The 19,095-nt window shown below is 45.1% G+C and overlaps 1 protein-coding gene across 6 annotated transcripts in view; it reads right to left on the reverse strand.

Annotated features, from left to right (window-relative positions):
- Window positions 1–19,095, reverse strand: part of Arid1b (AT-rich interaction domain 1B) — a 389,935-nt gene that overhangs the window by 333,085 nt on the left and 37,755 nt on the right. For all 6 annotated transcript variants that reach the window (XM_047557068.1, XM_047557066.1, XM_047557067.1 and 3 more), the window contains exon 2: window positions 11,596–11,790. In XM_047557068.1, the coding sequence (XP_047413024.1) occupies window positions 11,596–11,790 (195 nt within the window). The remainder of the gene's footprint in view (window positions 1–11,595; window positions 11,791–19,095) is intronic.

A 19,095-nucleotide genomic window follows, 5' to 3' on the forward strand; every position in this document is an offset into this window, starting at 1 on the left:
TGGCAGGGCCCCAAAGCGCCAGCAGGGTGCTACGCGCAACACCGTGAACGTTAATAAACGCCACTGGACTACACACTTTTAAACGGTTAATTTTATATTACATGAATTTCACCTCAAAGAGAAGTTGCCCTAAGTGAGAGAATAGTGGCTAACATTCGATTTTCAACGTGTTAAAGGTCACTAAGGACTTTCCATGCAACTAATACTCAATGCCAAAATGAGGCTACTTTAGTTATGATCAATCTCATTCTTTAAAAACGCAAATGAAACCTCCTCAGTGCTGAGAAGCAGTCTGGTTCCACCAGAACCATAAATCAGCGCTAGCAGGGCTCAGACTTCAGGCTGCAGGCCTGAAACCCTTGCCCTACTGCTCGGCAAGCATGTGCACTTGAGCAGCCTCATCGGCCTCCCTCCCCAATGTCCTCATCTAGGTCGGGATGCTAACAATCCATCCCGAGGACCATGTGGGTTAATCCCAGTCAAACAGGACCCCACTCAGACTAAGAGCTTCGTAAACATTAGCTACTATTATTATTTGTAAAATGGACATAAGAATGCAAGAATTAAAAGGGACTGTCGGCGTGAAGGTGCTCGGAATAAGACCTGGCACAGAGACTGTTGTTATGTGTCATCTAGTGACACCCTTTCCTATTTACAAATAAGAATCTGGGCCCTGAGAGGAGATGATAGCCACCACAACGACATAGCAACACTGGCAACATCATCCACACTAAGGCACTAAATTCCTACACTTCAGCCCTCGCAGATCCTCCGCCAGAGCCTGAAGCTCCCCACTCCTGAGGTCCAGGTAAAGCCATGCCCTCTGCTCCAGGGGACAGCCTCGGTGCAGAGGGGGCTGCGGGGCCTCAGCCTGGTCTGCAACACACCCTTACTAGAAACTAAGCTTTTCCAAAGTGCTCTGGCCCCATAAAGAAAATGAAAATAATGTCTGGTAAGCAAGAGAGCCCCACCTAGGAGCCCTGGGGCACTACAATGTCACAGGGAAGATTTTCCTCCGCAAAGAAACCAAAGCATGGCATGGTGGATGGGGCCTCCCCACCTGTGGCGCTCCACCTCCACCCTGGGGGAACTCTCTCCTCCAGGGAGGAGACTCCTGCCAGAGGCGGGAGGTCTGCACTGTCCAAATGGCACGGGAACCATTGCGGGCTTTCCTCCACACACAGTCAACCATCAGCGCTGGCTGCAGATCTGACCACCGCCCCTGTGAGCCCGTCTGACGGAAGCATCCTGCAGGCTCCCTGCTCCACCTGAGGGACCCTGCCAGCGCAAGACACAAGGCTAGGAACAGGACTGCCAAGAAGTGAAGTGGCAGGCTCCTCAGGACGACAGGGGTAAGGAACAGGGGTGAGACAGAGGCCTGCAGCACTACACTGCGGCACCAGGGAAAACCACTGGGCGAGCACAGTCTCTTGGGCATCAAAGCGTCACTAGGCACCTGGAAAGGCAGGGCTGAAAGCAGTCCTGCAGCCAGCATCCTCAGGCTTTAGGACGGTGCAGCAGGGCACAGAGGCTTCACTGGAACAGCCTGGGGAAGACCCCAGCGCACGGCTCCTCAGAGCCGCAGACACGCCACTGAACACCCTGACATTTCTGTACAGTGCTGGACAGAGGTCACTGGCCAAACCCTGAAATCTGCAAACTCTTTCATTTGTTTATTTCAAGTGTTTGCAGAGTTCCGTGTCCAGTTCCATTGGACAGGCTTACAGCGGAGGCAAAACAAAGTCCCCACCCACCCAGAGCTTGTTTCTAGGAGGTGAATTGGACAGTGAAGACCAACACAGTTCATGGTTCCAAGTGGCGGGGGAGGACAAACCAGGGTCAAGGGGAAGAGGGGTGTGCAGATTCACTGAAGCCAGAGACAACACCTCAAAGAAGTCAGTCCCGGGTGACAGCCTGCCCAGCAGGCAAGAGGAAGTCTTGAGGGAAGGTGAAGAGAGCGTGAAGGACAGGGCAGAAAGCAGAGAGGTGGTGACGCCCCTCGGCCTGAGACAAACAGGGGACAGTCAGGGCCTGCTGCAGACCCCTGAAAGGGCCATTCAGGTTGCTATGCTAAAAACAGATGTTGGTGTGGTGAGGGCGAGTGGGAAATGCAGTGAGGAGTCCACAGTGACAAGCCACACAGGATGGCGCAGCTTGGCCCAGGGCAGTAGCACCAAGGGAGGGACAGGGCCCTGTTTCTGAATGCATGTTGAAGGAAGGATCCGTGGGATCATCTAAGAGGCTGAAAGGCTGGAAAAAGGACAACTGGAGTTTGGGCCTGGGCAACCAAAGGGTGGAGCTACCATTTATTGAGGCCGAAGGACCACAAGAGGAGACATGGGAGGGGAGCTTTTACACAAGAGAAACCTTCAAGAATAACTCTGTGTTCTCTACAAAGCCAGTAATCAAAAAGCTCTGCCTCCATAGTTTAGAATTCAGAAATCAAATTCACAACCTCTCTTGCAGCCACTCAAGCAAGCACAGCAGATTCTGATCTGAAAGAAAACACGCTGCACATTGCTTGCCTCCAAATGCTGGTGGCTCTCAGCAGCAGTGTGATCTCCTGGTCAGAGCTGGCTTCCTCCCAGACCCCCGCCGCACTGTTTCATGCTGTATCGCGCCCCAGGCCTGCCGTGTGCGGAGGGAAGGCATCCTATAACTCGTGGAAAACTCTGACTGTGCGGTGGTGCGCCTGATGTCACAGAGACTAAGGCCGGTAACAGCTGGTCTCCCTGGTTGACTACTGAAGCTGGTCTCCCTCAGTTGACTACTGAAGCTAATGAGGAAGAATGGGGAGAACTCAGTAAGACCCCCAAGAAGAAAGAATCACCAGATCTCCTGTACCAGCTGGCAGTCCACTGGGTTCCCCACCATCGAAATGGGGTCAGTTCCTGGGGAATAAGATCCCGTCATCTCCATGACCCCTGATAAATGGCACAGGGATGCTCAAGCAGGAAGACAGCAAGAGGAAGGCTCGTTGCTCCGTGAAGCCCAGGACACTGAGGAGAATCTCCAAAGACTTAGACTTCTAAGACGTGTGGCTAATGACTACTGGGGTACACGGAAATCATACTGGAACTTTCACAGTAATATGCTAATTCAAGAATAGGAAGCCTCCCATTTTGGTCTCACATTTTAAGGATGTGTCTTGAGGTCACAAAGCAGGTCAACAATGATTTATCCTGACTCGTTCCTTTTCCCCACGTCTCTCTAGAATCAACAAAAACAATGATAGTGATTATAAAGGAACATCTAACCCTCACTTTGAGCCTTCAAGAGCGACTGCTTGCAGGTCTGCTCTGTCCTCGGTGGCTGGTGCGGGGAACTCACACCTGTTTGGCTGCCCTTTCTGTAAGGCATCGGACAGAGGTTCCCCTCCCAGCAGACATTTGTCCTTAGCCCTCCTGGGGTCCAGCTACTGCGGTTAGCTGTCCATGAGAGACTCTGCTAAGACTCAAGAGCATTAAGTAAAACCTAATCACCTCAACAATGACAGATTTTTGCATTTAATTCCAATACTTGCATATTTGTGCTATTAACATTAGTCTCACTTCATTTCTGAATGCTTTATAAAACTGGACCTGGATCTTAGCCTTTGATTAACCTGGAAGAAGCCAATTTCACTGGCTGGTTGGTTTGGTGTTCTTACTCAGAGTCGAATTTATCTCTTTATTGGTACTAATTCTTTGGAATACAGTCTGGTTTGTATAATAAACACACTTCTCCATAGAAACTGGGAAGCTGGGTAACATACACTGCTGTAGACATGTACCTAGTGACCAAAAGTTTGGTTTGGGGCTTTTTAGGTAGGCAAGGGATACATGTGTTGTACACACCTTCCCACATTCAGATCTTCCAGAAAGGGGGAGTGACTCCACAGTCAGATGGCATTGACATCGTGATCTCTGGGAATCTGTGGAGCATCTACCGTGCCCTAGGAAACTCCAGCATTCAGTAGTTTGATACTCATCTAAAACATGCCATTTAATTGCTTCAACTTTCACTTGTTGTTTAGTGTTTGTTTTTCAGGGAACATTGAAGGAATGCAGTTGGCTGATTTACTGATGTCTGCATTGTCAGTGTACCCTTCAGTTAGCCTCAATTGAATTGTTAATATTTTTACACAAATACCCAAAATATCATACTTAGTGTTTTTCTGGAGAAAGCAAATAAACAAAATTTACTTATTTAAAATATACTCAAATAATTCAAATACTACCTAAAATACGCCCTTAAGATTCACATCTCAAAAATAAAACTGTAATGGAAAAAAATTAGATATTTTAGGTGGAAAGCCTGTATATGTAGAATTCATAGTAGAAATCATGGTATGACAAGGGTACAAACTTCCCAGCACAGAACAGGCACTCACACTGAGTTTCATCGTCAGGATACCTAGAATAATGGAATGTTGCTGGAAACGGCGAACATATCAATATAAACTTCCTAATATAAAAGCAGCTTCTCATTAAACTTTCAAGTACAGTGTGATTTTGTCTTCCTTTCAGGAAAAAGGTGAATGATTTAAAAATCTGTATTTAACTCAAAATCCGAGCTTTTCTAACAGGGGTCCACAAACAATGCTACACTGAATGCTTCGAATATGTTTAAATCCAGCCACACTATAAAAAGTAAATAAACCAGTTAAGTATTCTTGAAATTTAAATTTTAAGGAACAAATAAAAATTAGCATATCTACAAATCTTTAAAAGAACATTTTCTTGGTACAAAACTCCAACTACAGGGAACTTTGGCATCAAAGCTGGTGGCATCTGCTATCCTCTTGGAAGCAGAAATGCGAGGTGTAAATGTGTTTTGTTTGTAAACCTTAAATACCTTCCTGTTCACTGCTAAACAACTGAGGAAACCAAGACAAAATGTGGCCAACAAAAGGCTATTGTTTGCACAAATCTGCAACCAGCTGGGAGGACTCCCAACACTTCAGGTGTACAGGAGAAGCCGCCTGGCTCCAAGTCTCCGGGTAGAGAACAGGTTCCTGCAAACGCGTCAACAGTGAGACTGTGAAAGCTCTCAGCACTGCCTGGTCTCAATGGTCAAGAGGATCTCTCGATTCGTGTGGCTGTATATTCGCCTACGCATATCTGTATGCACATGAAATATACTTAATGACACAAGAATGCCACCGTCACAGGAACCTGGTTTACACACGTGTGAGCACAAGTGCGAGCACACACAGGTGGTCATCTCAGTGAATCCGGAGGCTACTGAAGCACTGAGCATCTGAATGGAAAAGAGGTGCTAAGCCCTTCCTTCCTCGCCTGCCGGGCAGCCTTCCTTTCTGCTCCTGTCACACTGTCATATTCCCCCAAAAGAGGAGGTCCAAGCTCTTTTTTAGAAAAAAACAAAATTTAGTATTGACTACTGGATTCACATTTAGGATTCAGAGACTGAGTCTAAAACACATTCCGTGCCAACACTCTGACATTTCTAGGTCTAACTGGACTTCCCTCTCTCCATTCACCCCTTACTTTTCAGAGAGATTATTCCAACTATATCAAAACATGATTTTAATTGCATTCAAAAGAAAAACACTTTTCCCAGAATGGACAAAAACAAACTAACACAGGTGAGAATCCTAGAAATTGTTCAGGTACCCTAATAACCCCAAAGAAAACATTTATTTTAGTCAAACAATTGTAATGTTTGTCTCCTTTTTAGAAACATCTGCTGCCAAAACAAACATTTGCATTGGAAGAAGTGCTTTGGTTGTGAAGATGGTACTATATAAAATGTTTATGTTCTGAAATAAATATTTCACTCAAAAAACAGCAAAGACAGGCATGGTGGCACACACCTGGAATCCCAGCAGCTCGGGAGACTGAAGCAGGAGGAATCACAGGTTCAAAGCCAGCCTCAGCAACTTAGAGAGGTACTAAGCAACTTAAGGAGACCCTGACTCAAAATAAAAATTAAAAAGGGCTGGGGATGTGGCTCAGGGGTTGAGTGCTCCTGGGTTCAATCCCTGGTGCCAAAAAAAAAAAAAACCCACACACAGCAAATTACAGGAAAATAGATACAGTCAAAGGCTGTAGAAGAAAAAATTATAAACACAAACCAGAATACCTACTACTTTTAAAAGTCCTCTTCAAAATACGAATGGTCAAAATTATTTTAGGATGTTCAACACTTTAGTGATTAGAGAAATGCAAATTAAAACTACACTGAGATTCCAACTCACTCCAGTCAGAATGACATTATCAAGAATACAAGCAACGATAAATGTTGGGAAGATGTGGGGGGAAAAGTACATTCATACATTGCTGGTGGGACTGCAAATTGGTGCAACCAGTCTGGAAAGCAGTATGGAAATTCCTCAGAAAACTTGGAATAGAACCACCATTTGACCCAGTTATCCCACTTCTCAGTTTACTCCCAAAGGACCTAAAATCAGAATACTTCAGTGCAGGAGCCACATGGATGTTTATAGCAGCTCAATTAACAATAGCTAAGCTATTGAACCATTCTAGGTGTCCTTCAACAGATGGATAAAGAAAATTTTGTAAATATACACAGTGGAATATTACTCAGCCATAAAGAAGAATGAAATTATGGCATTTGCCAGTAAATGGATGGAATTTGAGAATACCATGCGAAATGAAATAAGCCAGTCCCCCAAAAACCAAAGTCCGAATGTTCTCTCTGATAATGTGGATGCTAACACAGAACAAGGGAGGGTGGAGAGGGGAAGAATAGAAGTCCACTGGATTAGACAAAGAGGAATGAAGGGAAGGGAGCAGGAGGGCAATAGGAAGGACAGCAGAATTAATCAGACATCACTCTCCTAGTCTTGTATTTGAAGACAGAACCAGGGTAACTCCGCATCCTGTACAACCACAAGAACAGGATCCTAAACAGAATAAGAATAAGTTATACTCCATGTATATATAACATGCCAAAATACATTCTACTGTCATGTATCTCTAAAAAGAACAAATAAAATTTAAAAAAAAAATAAAGTCCTCTTCAAAAGAACTCTTTTAAATTTTTTTGTTGTTGTTGAAGATAGACCCAGTATCTTTTATTTGTTTATTTTTACATGGTGCTGCGGATCGAACCCAGTGCCTCACATGTGTGAGGCAAGCACTCTACCACTGAGCCACAACCCCAGCCCAAGAACTTGTTTTTAATTCAGTGTTTACTTCAACTTAAAGTGATAAGTTCAGATGAATCATCATAATGAAAATAACTCATTTCTACTTAATTCAAAACAATGACCATATCCCATGCTTTGCTGAAAAGGTCTTCACAGCACGGACTGTTTTACAAACTAGAAAAGCCATGCCTGCCTGTGCTAAACCACTCATGTACTTGGTTTCTTTCCCAGACCCCATTTTGTAATTCCACCACACTCTCAGACATCCACAACAAGGGCAGGGAAGTGAAAACACCAACCCCAAACTCCAAACCCCGGGAGGACCTCAGACTGCACCACTAAAGTCTGCTAGACACAAAACTACTTAGCTCTGTGGCTGACTTTTCCTGTTGTAAGTCTCTGCAAGATGGCAACGGTCTATGTGCACGTCTATGATCACAGAAACGAAAAATGAAACAAAACATTTGTCATCCACACCTCTGACTCAGTAAAGAGTACCCTGGAGTCTTCGAGTTTAAAAAAAAAAAACAAAAAACTGAAAAACTCAGAAGAGTCCCATTCCAGCAACTGCAAGCGTTAAACATCTGTATAGCTATGCGCTGGATGAACTCCGACAGTGTGCTTCTGCTGACCACCCCAGGTCTGGACTCCAGGAGCCTGGAGGCAGAACACTCTCCACAGAGGCAGAGAAAATTCATTTCCCCTCTCAACTCAATAAATACCCTCGCAGACTAGTTTTTAGGGAACCGTGCAAGACTAATCTGTTTAGGCAAGTATTTGCCTGATGAGAGGGAGAACCAGCAAATAAAAGACCACAAATCTAGTTCCAGTTAATAAAGACTAAAACAATATACTATTATCACATCATGCTTCAATGACCCAAGTCATGAGTGTATTTCAGAAATAAAATTATCACCATATAAATCAAAAATCACCAAGTTAATACTAAAATCAAACACTCAGTGGCCAGTTCTTCCTGACTCTCAGAGACAAAAAATAAACAGAGATCAAATCCATGCTTAATTTCACATAAGCACTGCATTTTTTTTTCCAACAGAATACTCATTTAAAATTCCTATCACAGGAATGGAATGCCAGCCAGGAATCAAACTGTGACCCCTGAGCCAAAGACAACTTACCACTCAGCTGGTAAGTGGGCAACTCAATTTACAAACTTGAATTCCTGCATTTTAATCCTTTGCGAAAATATATGAGCAATATTAAATGAGCTGGATTCAGCTCATTAGAGGTTCACAAACCAAACACAGAAAGCTTTGGAAGGCATCCAAAGCAAAGTCATGCCTAGGTGGTGGTGTCCACTCAATAAATATTCAATGTCATAATTATCGTTCAACTCTTTCCCTCAAGAACATTAGTAGCCATAACTACAATAATGCTCATCCAATTACATTAATCCTTGGGGAAGGAGGACAGGACCAGTGGCCAATCACAGTGACAGTCCCTTGTCTGTGGACACATTTATAACTTCCAAAATTTGCAAACAAAGCAACTCCACTGAAAATTCCTCAAAGAACACAGCCCAAAACTAACAAAAATAAATGCGAGTTCTCTAATGACTTCTGATCAACCTTGTTCACTAATTTTTTCCCATTTCAAACCTATTAAGGTCACATGGATTTGGACTTTATATCATAAAAGCTGTATGTCTTCATTAAAATGTTACACGCATTCAAAAACTGTATGCACAGCCATTTGGGTCTTTTAAACTTCACAACATTGTATTTCAGAGGTATTATGACTAAATGGAAGGGTGAAAAAGCAGCACAGATTATTTAGATCCTAGATCATGATCAACTCAATCCGAAAGTTGGGCATTACTGCACCAGGATAGTTTCTTATCAGATTTACGATTATCCTTTCACTATCAGAAAGATCTGTGCATTTAGAACTGGGCATTTCTTTCTGGTTAGCAGTAAAATACCTGATATAAAATCTTAATTAAATTAAGATTTATTGTAAAGGTATTCACAGTATGGACGTTTTTACAAAGTAAAAAATTCATGCTTTCCTATTATAAACCACTCATGAACTTAGCTCATTTTCCCTTTTTTTCCACTTTGCCATTCCAGAACTTACCTCTCTCATTTTGCTTATTTTTCTTTTCACTATACCACTGAGTTGCATCCTCGGCAATTTTTTTTTTTTTTTTTTTTGGAGACAGGGTCTCACTAAGTTACTGAGGCTGGCCTCACACTTGGACTCCTCCCGCCTCAGCCTCTCCCTAGTCACTGGGATTACAGGGTATACCACCACAACCGGCTTCTTTTGCTCTTTTCCCCTTTCCCTATTTTATGACTCCAGTCCACTATTTGCTGATATACTCGGGTAATCATCATCGATTTGTCCCTTCAGATAAATCTTATTTGTTGGATTTTTAAAATATAAAAGTCACAGCTGTTAAATGAAACACGACGCTGAGACAAATGGGCCTGCTCTACGCATCTGTGCAGGTCCTCTACACTTAGCCTTATACATTTGAGGGAGAAAATAATAAAAAGAAATTCCCTAACAATCATTCTGCACACTCCATCTGTGTGACTCTCACCGTGATTCTGCAAACTAAGCCAAAGTCTCAAACTCCAAAAAAGGACTTTAGCTCGTTTAAGGAAAGGAAAATGGAGCCCCTAGTTCTCACCAGGAAGTGCCCTTTGAAAACGGCTTTCCAGGTCCACCTTGGGGGACGGGTGAGAGGAGGAGGCACCGACCGAGGTGCCAGGGCGGCGAGCGCCTCTCGCGGCCCGGCTGCTCCTCGCCAGCCCCCGCCCCTCCGGTCCGCGGCCGGGCGCTGCCCGGAAGGGTCAGTGCGGCACAATCAGCCGGACGCTGCCGGCACTGCCAGCTCCTGGGCTTCTCCCCTGGCAAGGAGCCCGGGGCAGGGACGCCGAGACCCCGCAGCGGACTCTCCGTATGTACGAGCTCCCTCCCTCTCGCCATCAGCGACTGGCTGAGGACTCGGCGTCGAGGAGCTAAGCACCGCCAGGAGAACGGGACAGCGGGGCGGCGAAAGCACCACTCAGCGCCCAGGGCCCATCTCGCACCACCGCGCGGACCCCACAGCGGGAACTCGGGCTGCCCGAGGTCAGGTCCACACTCCGCGCCCAGGGCCCATCTTCCATCACCGCGTGGACCCTGCAGCGGGAACTCGGGCTGCCCCAGGTCAGGTCCACACTCAGCGCCCAGGGCCCATCTTCCATCACCGCGTGGACCCTGCAGCGGGAACTCGGGCTGCCCCAGGTCAGGTCCACACTCAGCGCCCAGGGCCCATCTTCCATCACCGCGTGGACCCTGCAGCGGGAACTCGGGCTGCCCAGTCAGGTCCACACTAGGACTCGGGGCCGAGCTCCTCTCCTCCGACCCTGCCCCACGCCGCTTCAAGGATCCAGAGGCAAGAATGGGAGGCCACCTACTAGTGGACTTTCAGGACACCGCCATGGACCTCGCGAGGGATGGGACATAGCGCCCTACTTTAGACACTTTAGACAGAAAGCGAGTTCTGCCCAAATTCTCCCCCGGCCCCCAGAAGACTTCTGGGCAAATACGGAGAAGCCGCTCCTGAGAGGCCTGGAATGGGTTACCGGCGGCCTCACAGAATGCCCCATCTGGACAGCAAACCCACAGGGTGTCAGCCCACCTACTCCCTGGGGACATCAGGCACAGTACCGCAATTTAGAAATTTGGAAATAAGCCTTTCTGGGGTCCCTAGGAACTAAATACCCTGACAAGTCTGAATCTAATTTACTATTTTCCCAATTCCATGCTTCTCGGGCCAACATAATAAGGAGTATCTGAGAGACTGGAGGTTTAGACTGCTAGGTGACTGGTCATTTATTGTAACTTCATTTGATTCTGGAGAAAAATGCAAAAATTAGATCTTTTGCTTAAGAGCAGGAAAAGTAAAAATATAAAACTCATTCATGTCTAAGACAACAGATCAAATCCTCATATGAAATACAGAAACCTTTTTTAAAATGTACACAAGAAATAATTTATGAAGAAATGAAAAATGAAAAAAATTTAAGTGGACAACATCTTTATGGACAAGTCCTTTCAATGGCATGAAAGATCACCAAAAGGTAGTCTGTTCACAGCTCAGACTCCGACACAGTCTGACCTCAGAAATGGGAGAATGCTAAGTGTACTTCAGAGCTCAGATCTGCATAATTTGCTGAAAAATCATGACACAGTCCATCTCTCAAATACAACCAGCACCACTGGCCTTCTTCCAAGCAGGTATTTTTGTATACTTTGTTGCAAAAAGTTCCACATTACAAGAACTTGAATTCAAAGGTCAAGATAAATTAATGATTTTTACTCTTTCATCAAGAATCAAAAAAGAATGAAAACTAAAAGAAAGCAGAAAAATCAAAGAAATGCCCCCTAATTCTCTTAACATCTATCTTAGGTCGACGATAAAAGATAAAGAGCAAAAAAGAAAAGCAGGGAGAAAAACTAGCACCCACCTGCTGCTGTGGGTACTGCATGGCTCCCAGGGCCCCTGGGGCCCGGCCCTGCATGCCAAGGGGGTACCGCTGTGCGCCTGGGGGGCCGTAGGAGCCTCCTGGGTACGGGCTGCTCTGCTGCGGCTGGGAGTGAGGGTTACTGCCCATCCCATACAACTGAGGTCTCTTCATCACCATTGGATCCATTGGACTCCCCTGTGAAGAATAAACAGAGAGTCAGCTTTGGTCATTTACTGTTTATCACAAATGCAGGTTTTGTTGTGTATTTAACACATGCATTAAAAACACTACTGTCCTATTTTTTTTTAATTTTGAATATATTTAAAACAATGAACTCGCAAACAAAAATCCAGAAGAACATTAAGAAAAAAACCCTGATGGCTAAAAGACTTTTTTTTAAGGAAGGTCTTAACAATTAAGAGGGATCTGGAGTAAACAATATAAAGAAAGATTTTTACATCCTAAGCATCTAAAATTCTATTGTGCACATAGGAAATGAACATAACAGTTAATACCACTCAGCTCCTTTTAACTTACTAGTACTAAGGGCAAAGGATAAGGGTGATTAGCAACACTTTAGGACTTCAAAGTATCCTTAGAAGGAGGATTTTTTTTAGACCTGAGCCTGCTAGTCCTGATGAAGCACTAGCGCATCTGAGTTTTCATGAAAAAGTGAAAGGTCAGATTTTAGATAATACGAAATGTCTAGGGTAAAAATTTTCAAAGATCACTAGTAGTTGCAGACTATGAGTCATAAGCCACCTTCCTCGTGCAAGTAAGCATCTTACCACACATCATCAGTTCAAAATGAGACTCGGAATTTTATTTTTGGTCTGGTGAGTCAGTCCTAGCCTCAGGGCCAAGGCCATCAGGGAGGGTCAGGAGCACAGCCTCAGCAGAGCCTTCACACCCAGGGCACAGGCAGGGGCTGAGCAGCTCAGGGAATCCCTCCCCAGGGCTCAGAAGGCCAGCAGCAGCCACCGCACAGACTCTTCCTTCCAAGGTCACACAGAGATCCCTACTGTGTGCCAGACCTAACGCTCACACAACTCTAAGGACACGGGGACTCTCAGGAAGGCTTGACCATTACCAGGTGGAATGGGAATAACGGGTTCAAGGTGGGAAGGTGCAGCCCAGGCTCAAGAGACAAGAAGAGCCTGGGAGAAATGCAGGCAGTCTGGGTTCAGGTGAAGCAGAAGCAGAACAAGGCAGAAGTCAGAACAAGGAAGAGCTTTACAAGCCACCTCAGATCACCTCTTCAGGGTGCTTTCCCAGAGCACCAGCATTAGTCACCTGTCAGGGAGACTCTCCCTCAGGAAGGGGTAGATCAGACAGCCGCACAGGGCCTGCCTGACCTGGCAGCGATGAAGAGGCCAGTCCTGACTCCATCCCTCTTACAGGACTTGGAGATGAGAGTGGCAACGCACCATGGGAAAAGGTGGAGGAAGAGGAAGCCAACAAGGTTTACATCTGAAAGCTGAGGGTCTAGTGGGAAATCCTGATGAAAACACAGAGTTTGCAGCTTGGGGACCCAGAAAATAAGTAGGGAAGTCAGCAAGTAGAAGAAGGGGTTTTCTGTCTTATTTACTATTATCTCTCCAGGGCAAAGTCAAAAGGTGCACTTGACACAGAGTAAATGCTCAATAAATAGTGGATGAAATAACATTAGGAAGCAAGTAAAATCCATGAACTTTATCCAGGAAGAACACATGAAAAGAAAACAATGGGTAGAGAAATTCGTCTTAGAGAACATCACCATTTAAGTAAAAGGGGGGGGGGGGGAATGAGCCCACAGAGGCAAAAAGGATGGTCAGAAAATGTAGTCAGATTCCAAAGAGTACAGTGTCATGGAAGAAGAGGCAGTCACACGTGGCAACCTGGGGTCCACTAAGGGGAAGTTACAAAAGCTTTCCCTGCTTGACCACAGGAACTTGGGGAGTTCAGCAAGGACAATCTCACTGCAGAGGTGAGGACAGAAACTAGAGGTATGAAGAGGGGGTCCCAGAGTGAGACCCCACACCCAACTCAGGAAGCTAGGAACTGCCAGTCCCACCCGCCTCACTCCTTGCCCCAAGACTGTGTGTAGCCATTTTTCCATCTTGCATCTGGGTCACCACCATTCACCTCAAGGACCTGACCAAGACCCCGCGTGCTGACTTCAATGATCTGATCAGTATCCATGCGTACAGCCAGACACTGGAGGCAGAAACACGCCGCCGGGGTGGCTGCCCTGGCTCTTCGCTGAAGGACGCAGGGAAGAGGCCTGCTCCCTGGACGGCAGGCTGAGAAGGCCGAGAAGAGCTCAAGGGCTCTGTGGGACACACCCAAGTTTGGCCTGGGGAGTCAGAGAAAGGGTCAGAACCAAGGACCATGTGAGCAGACACAGGAGGAACTGGGCGAGTTGTCCTGGGCCCACCTCCTTCAATGAACGGTTCTGCTCAAAACTCACGATTTCAGCAGTCGACCGAAGGTCTGGGCTTGTAAAATGACAGCAAGTGAACGACAGTGCATGGCTCTGCTCACATGACCCCTACTGCTGGCACAGGACCCTCACAGGTCTCGCCGACCAAACTCACGCACTGCCCTTCCTTAGGGTTTTCTAAGGATTACTTAAATTAGAATGGATGCCCGAGAAAAGCAAAGTCTAACTTTCGTCCAGATTTTCCTTCAAACAATGAGACGACGCTTTCTATGGAAGAGTGAAAACCAAGACTGAGCTGGCGATTTCAAAACCAGCCCAGGGCACGAGCGGCCTCAGAAGAGGCTGAGAAAAATCACATTCCAGGCCAAATGTCCATGGCGGGCCGCAGCAGCCCTATCTCCACATGCAACCCGCAGCACCCAAGCAGAGGAAAGGTTGACCATTTCACTTTACACAGGGCCCGACCAAACTGGCTTGAGTGAAGCTGAAATTTTAAGTAGAAAAATGATTGGAATGTCTGCACTATAAGGCTTTAGGTAAGAGGGCAGCAGATTCATCTTATCAGCGACAACTGTGTTGTAATATCTGTCTCATCTTTGCCATCGATTCTCCCAATCCTACTTAAAATTCAGTTAATTTGCGCTCATGTCAAAACTGTTAGCTTACCCCTAAGATTCCTGAATATCAAAAGCATGAAATACAGATTATCAATACCTCTCAAAAGGCATGAAAACAGACACTCCTATACTGCAAATTATTTAATTTTAATCTTCTCTTATGTCCTATTACTAAATATGTGCCCATAATCCACATTCATCCCATGGCATATTCCTTTTTTAACATTAAGTATGTAGAACTGCACTCTCTCGACCCCCCACTTTTCACTACTAGCTCTTAAAACACCAAAAACCATATCAAATCTAAGCCTCTTCCAGAAATTCAAAGGCCAAGTTGATCCTCATATTCACATTTAACATGAAACAATTTTATATTTTCTATATTCCATCTCTCCTCCTACCGATATATTTCCAGGGTATGACCATTTAATTTCTCATGTAAAACCTGTGCTACACCAGATTGCTCGTTCACATTAAGAAGGGTTCTCGCCCAGCACAGGGGAGCACGCCCATAGTACCAGCTACTCAAGGGGCTGAGGCAGGAAGATAGCAAATTCAAACGGTGTGAGCAACTCAGAGAGATCTAGTAGCAAAACAAAAAGTAAAAAGAGCTAAGTGTGTAGCTCAGTGGTGGGTGCCCCTCGGTTCGGTCCTCAAACAGTTATCTAAACAGGTGATTCCAAACATGCCTTCCCACAACTGCTGCCATCTGCATTTCAATTTCATAAAGTAAGACGAGGGCTTTGAAGGGCACAGTACATAACAACATCTTCAAAGAGATCTTGGCCAGAATAGTCTGGTTTTAGTTACTTGGCTTCTACTGCAATCTTATTTCATTTCTTGATAAGGCCAGCTTGTAATTTCTCCATATTCAAACAAGATTTTGGACACATATGCACATCTCAGCCTGTGTCTCCTTTTGGTGCTGAGTTGTTCCAAGAGCTTCAAGTTTCTGATCCCTGGGGTTATTAACCAAGGAAGGAGTGCGATGCATTTTTTTAAAAAACATATTTGTGTACAGACTCTAGACAGATGGGGTAGCACTGTTCAGTATATGTTAAATGGGCTTTCAAAGGCAAACTTGGGAATCCAGTTACATTTTTAAGATTATCCAAATTAAAGGAAAATTTACTTACACACTTCTAATCTACTTCAGATATAGTTTACTTTTGTTTATATTCTTTCAATAGCATCCTTTTAAAGTTACCTATATAATTGTATTTGTTCCTAAATTGCAAATTATGAACAGAGTTTATTAAAAGTTCACTTAAGAGTTTCTCAGCCCCATTCCTTAAACCACAAATTGAAGAGAGGCTTTGAAAAAAACCCACAGAAAAAATAACTACGACATCTTGTTCTACAGGTATATCTGCACATCTGGATTAAACAAGAGCTCACAGAAGAAACACTCCTACCTTTGAATCACTTTCACTGGGAACTCAGGGAAATTTTCAAGCAATACTACTCCATTATCTAGAAAACAGGCAAAAATAGTCTAACCTGGCGTGAATAAATGAGTACTTGAACCAACAGTTATAAAACAGTGTCCAGCTCCTTCCGACAACAATCTAGCAACAACTGCTGATCAGCCATGACCTCTCGTTCCCGCGGGGACGCCCTTGCTCCAGTGGGCAGGAGCTCCTCACTGGGGCACCAGTCACCAAGGTGCTCTGGAGTCAGGATTCACAGCCTTGGGCCTCCACTTCACCACTGCAACCTTGAATAAGACGCCTGTTTCTCCGTTTCCTCATCCACCACTGCCCTCACAGTGACCGTGAACATCAAATCAGCCAAGCTGGCGTGCAGGACCTCCAAGTGGGAAAGAGCGACCGCGGACCTGGAACCTGCGGTCATCTACCGTGTGTTCAGAGAAGAAACACCGAAATGACCCCACAACTCAACAGCTTCAGGAGCTGGGAACCACTGTTGTCAACCGTGGGGCACAGGGAGCCGTGCGGAAGGAAGGCGAGCTCTTTTCAACTGAGATGCACTCCATTACAGCTATGCGAAAACTATGCTGATAATGACCAGGGGCTGCCAGCGACCCCTAAATAGCTGTCCTATCGGAAGCAATCTATGTTGACGTTTCCATGATGACATCTCATACAGCTCTGAAGAGCCCCTTTGCCCTCAGCCCGCCACCAATGCCACTCTGGCTCTCGGCAGCAGGGGAAGGCTGCGACCAACAACCCAGCACCTGTCTTTGGCCAGCACTGGTCTTCCCACCCCAGCACCCAGCACCCTCTGAGGGTCTGACAGGCCCACTGCTGCCACCCTGTCCCACCAGCAGGCCTCGCCACCCGTATGCCCCTTCACTGTACCCCAGCAGCACTTCCTGTTGATGGCGCACCTGCCAGGTGCCGCCACGTGACAGACTCCTGAGTTGTCTCATTTGTCACTTCACTCCTGCACCATTTTTCCATTTTTCATGTGTGACTTCTTACCTCCCAACTGAAACCAAATGACAAGCGTCCAGGTTTTACGCTTTCTTACATCTCACGTGGCACGACGCAAGTGCCACTCAGAACTGCTCAGGCATGCTGAGTGACCACATCAACCTTCACAAAAATGAGAAGTCAACATCACTCCCCAGCTAGACAGCTGTGGACTGCAGATGCCTGCAGCAGACACCACAGCCAGTCATTCTTGATCAAGTTCTTCCAATGGCTTTAAAGTCCATTTATCAAACATGAGCAGGGCACCGAAGCTCTCTGCCTTCATTTTATAAAGAGCGCCTGGTCCTCTTCAAGCCACAAAGTACGAAGATTCTCAGCTACCACAGAGACAATGACCAGTGCCTCTCCTGCAGGATGACACAAGGGAGGCTCTGAATGACAGAACATCGTGGGTTCACGGCTGATCATCAGACTGGGGCAAAAAAACAAAGGGCCCCGCGTCTCCAACTGTCTGGTTTTACTTATACTCATGACACAAGAGGAGCTGTTCGCTAAGACTTGAACTAAAACACCAGAACTTCAGACCTGGCATCGACACGCTGTGGAAAGTTCTTCGGTCAATGCAGGACTATCTGCCACATTCTCCAGTGGTCCAAGAAGAGCTGAAGAGCGGTGTTCCACGACATCAGACAAGACAGGAAGAAGTGTCCCACTGTTGGCTCTTCTAAGAACCATCAGATCATTGGCGCCCCCTAACCATGATGCCATGAGCAATGTCAAAACACCCATACACTTAGATAACCACTCTCGATATTTGTGGTCTTAGTTTTGGTTTGTATTCAAGGTAAGGTGTTGAGAATACATATATTTGAGGAATTAGGGAATGATATTTGAAGGAAAAGGGCATGTGGAGAGAATCTTTTGTTTAAAAGGGGGGACCATTTAGACAATTTTTATTTCTGTGACTTTAATCTAAATGAACATGTTTTGATGTTCAATTTTAAATAAAATAGTTTTTCACATATATGTAATCATTACACAAGTCAGAAGCGAAAGACTGAATATTCTTTCCCAGCTACATTTTAAATTTTATCCTGAGCCTAAAATAAAATACTATTGGATTCTTATTTTTTAGTATTCACACTATTCCTAAAAATATTGTTATAAACTATGCATAAAGTAACTTTCATAAACTACTAATTAAAAGTAACAGTATGACTCTATCAACTGTGGGTCTTAAGTCTCAGGGATACTCTAAAAACAAAATGCACCCATGATGTTCAGACATCCAAGCTTTATCAGTGTCCGTGGTTCATGGAAACCCCTCTCCACCTCTAGAAATTCATCCAAAGATCCTGATTTGCACTATCAAATAATGACAATAAATGTCACCCATTTCCAAAGCACTTCAGTACATTCCTCCATGATCGTAATTCTTAAGACATCCTCCTTAAAGATTTAGCAACAAAACAGAACCTTAGAACTCAAAAAGAACCTCACGGTCCATACCTGATGTATGCAAGAGTCCCCCAGGAGTGTCCACAGCCCCAGTGCCATGGATTCCCCCCTTCTCGGTACCGGAGTCAGTCAGCTCCTTTTCATTTGAACCCATGAGTTTTACTTTGGTAGTCTGGCAGATTACATGAAACAGGTACGGATAATTCCATTTTCTGAGCGAAATATGACCATCCTACTTCCCTTCACACAAAAGCTTTAGGGTGAGGTTCTTGATTCCTTTTTCTAGAACCTACTTTGGTACTAATGCAGCCTAAGATCTTTGTGTTCTCTAGGCAGCCCCATACCACCTCAGCTGTGACAGAACCCAGCTTCCCTGCATCTCACCTTAGACAGTCTGGTTGTTGACCCTAGTGTAGAAGTCTGTCTTTATCTTTTTTTTTTATCTTTTAATTTTTACAGACTGCATTTTGATTCATTGTACACAAATGGGGTGCATCATTTCGTTTCTATGGTTGTACACAATGTAGATTCATACCATTCGTGTAATTATACATGTGCACAGGGTAATGATGTCTGTCTCATTCCATCAGTTTTCATACCCCCTCCC

The sequence above is a fragment of the Sciurus carolinensis genome, chromosome 7 (genome assembly GCF_902686445.1).
Source record: "Sciurus carolinensis chromosome 7, mSciCar1.2, whole genome shotgun sequence".
Taxonomy (NCBI): domain Eukaryota; kingdom Metazoa; phylum Chordata; class Mammalia; order Rodentia; family Sciuridae; genus Sciurus; species Sciurus carolinensis.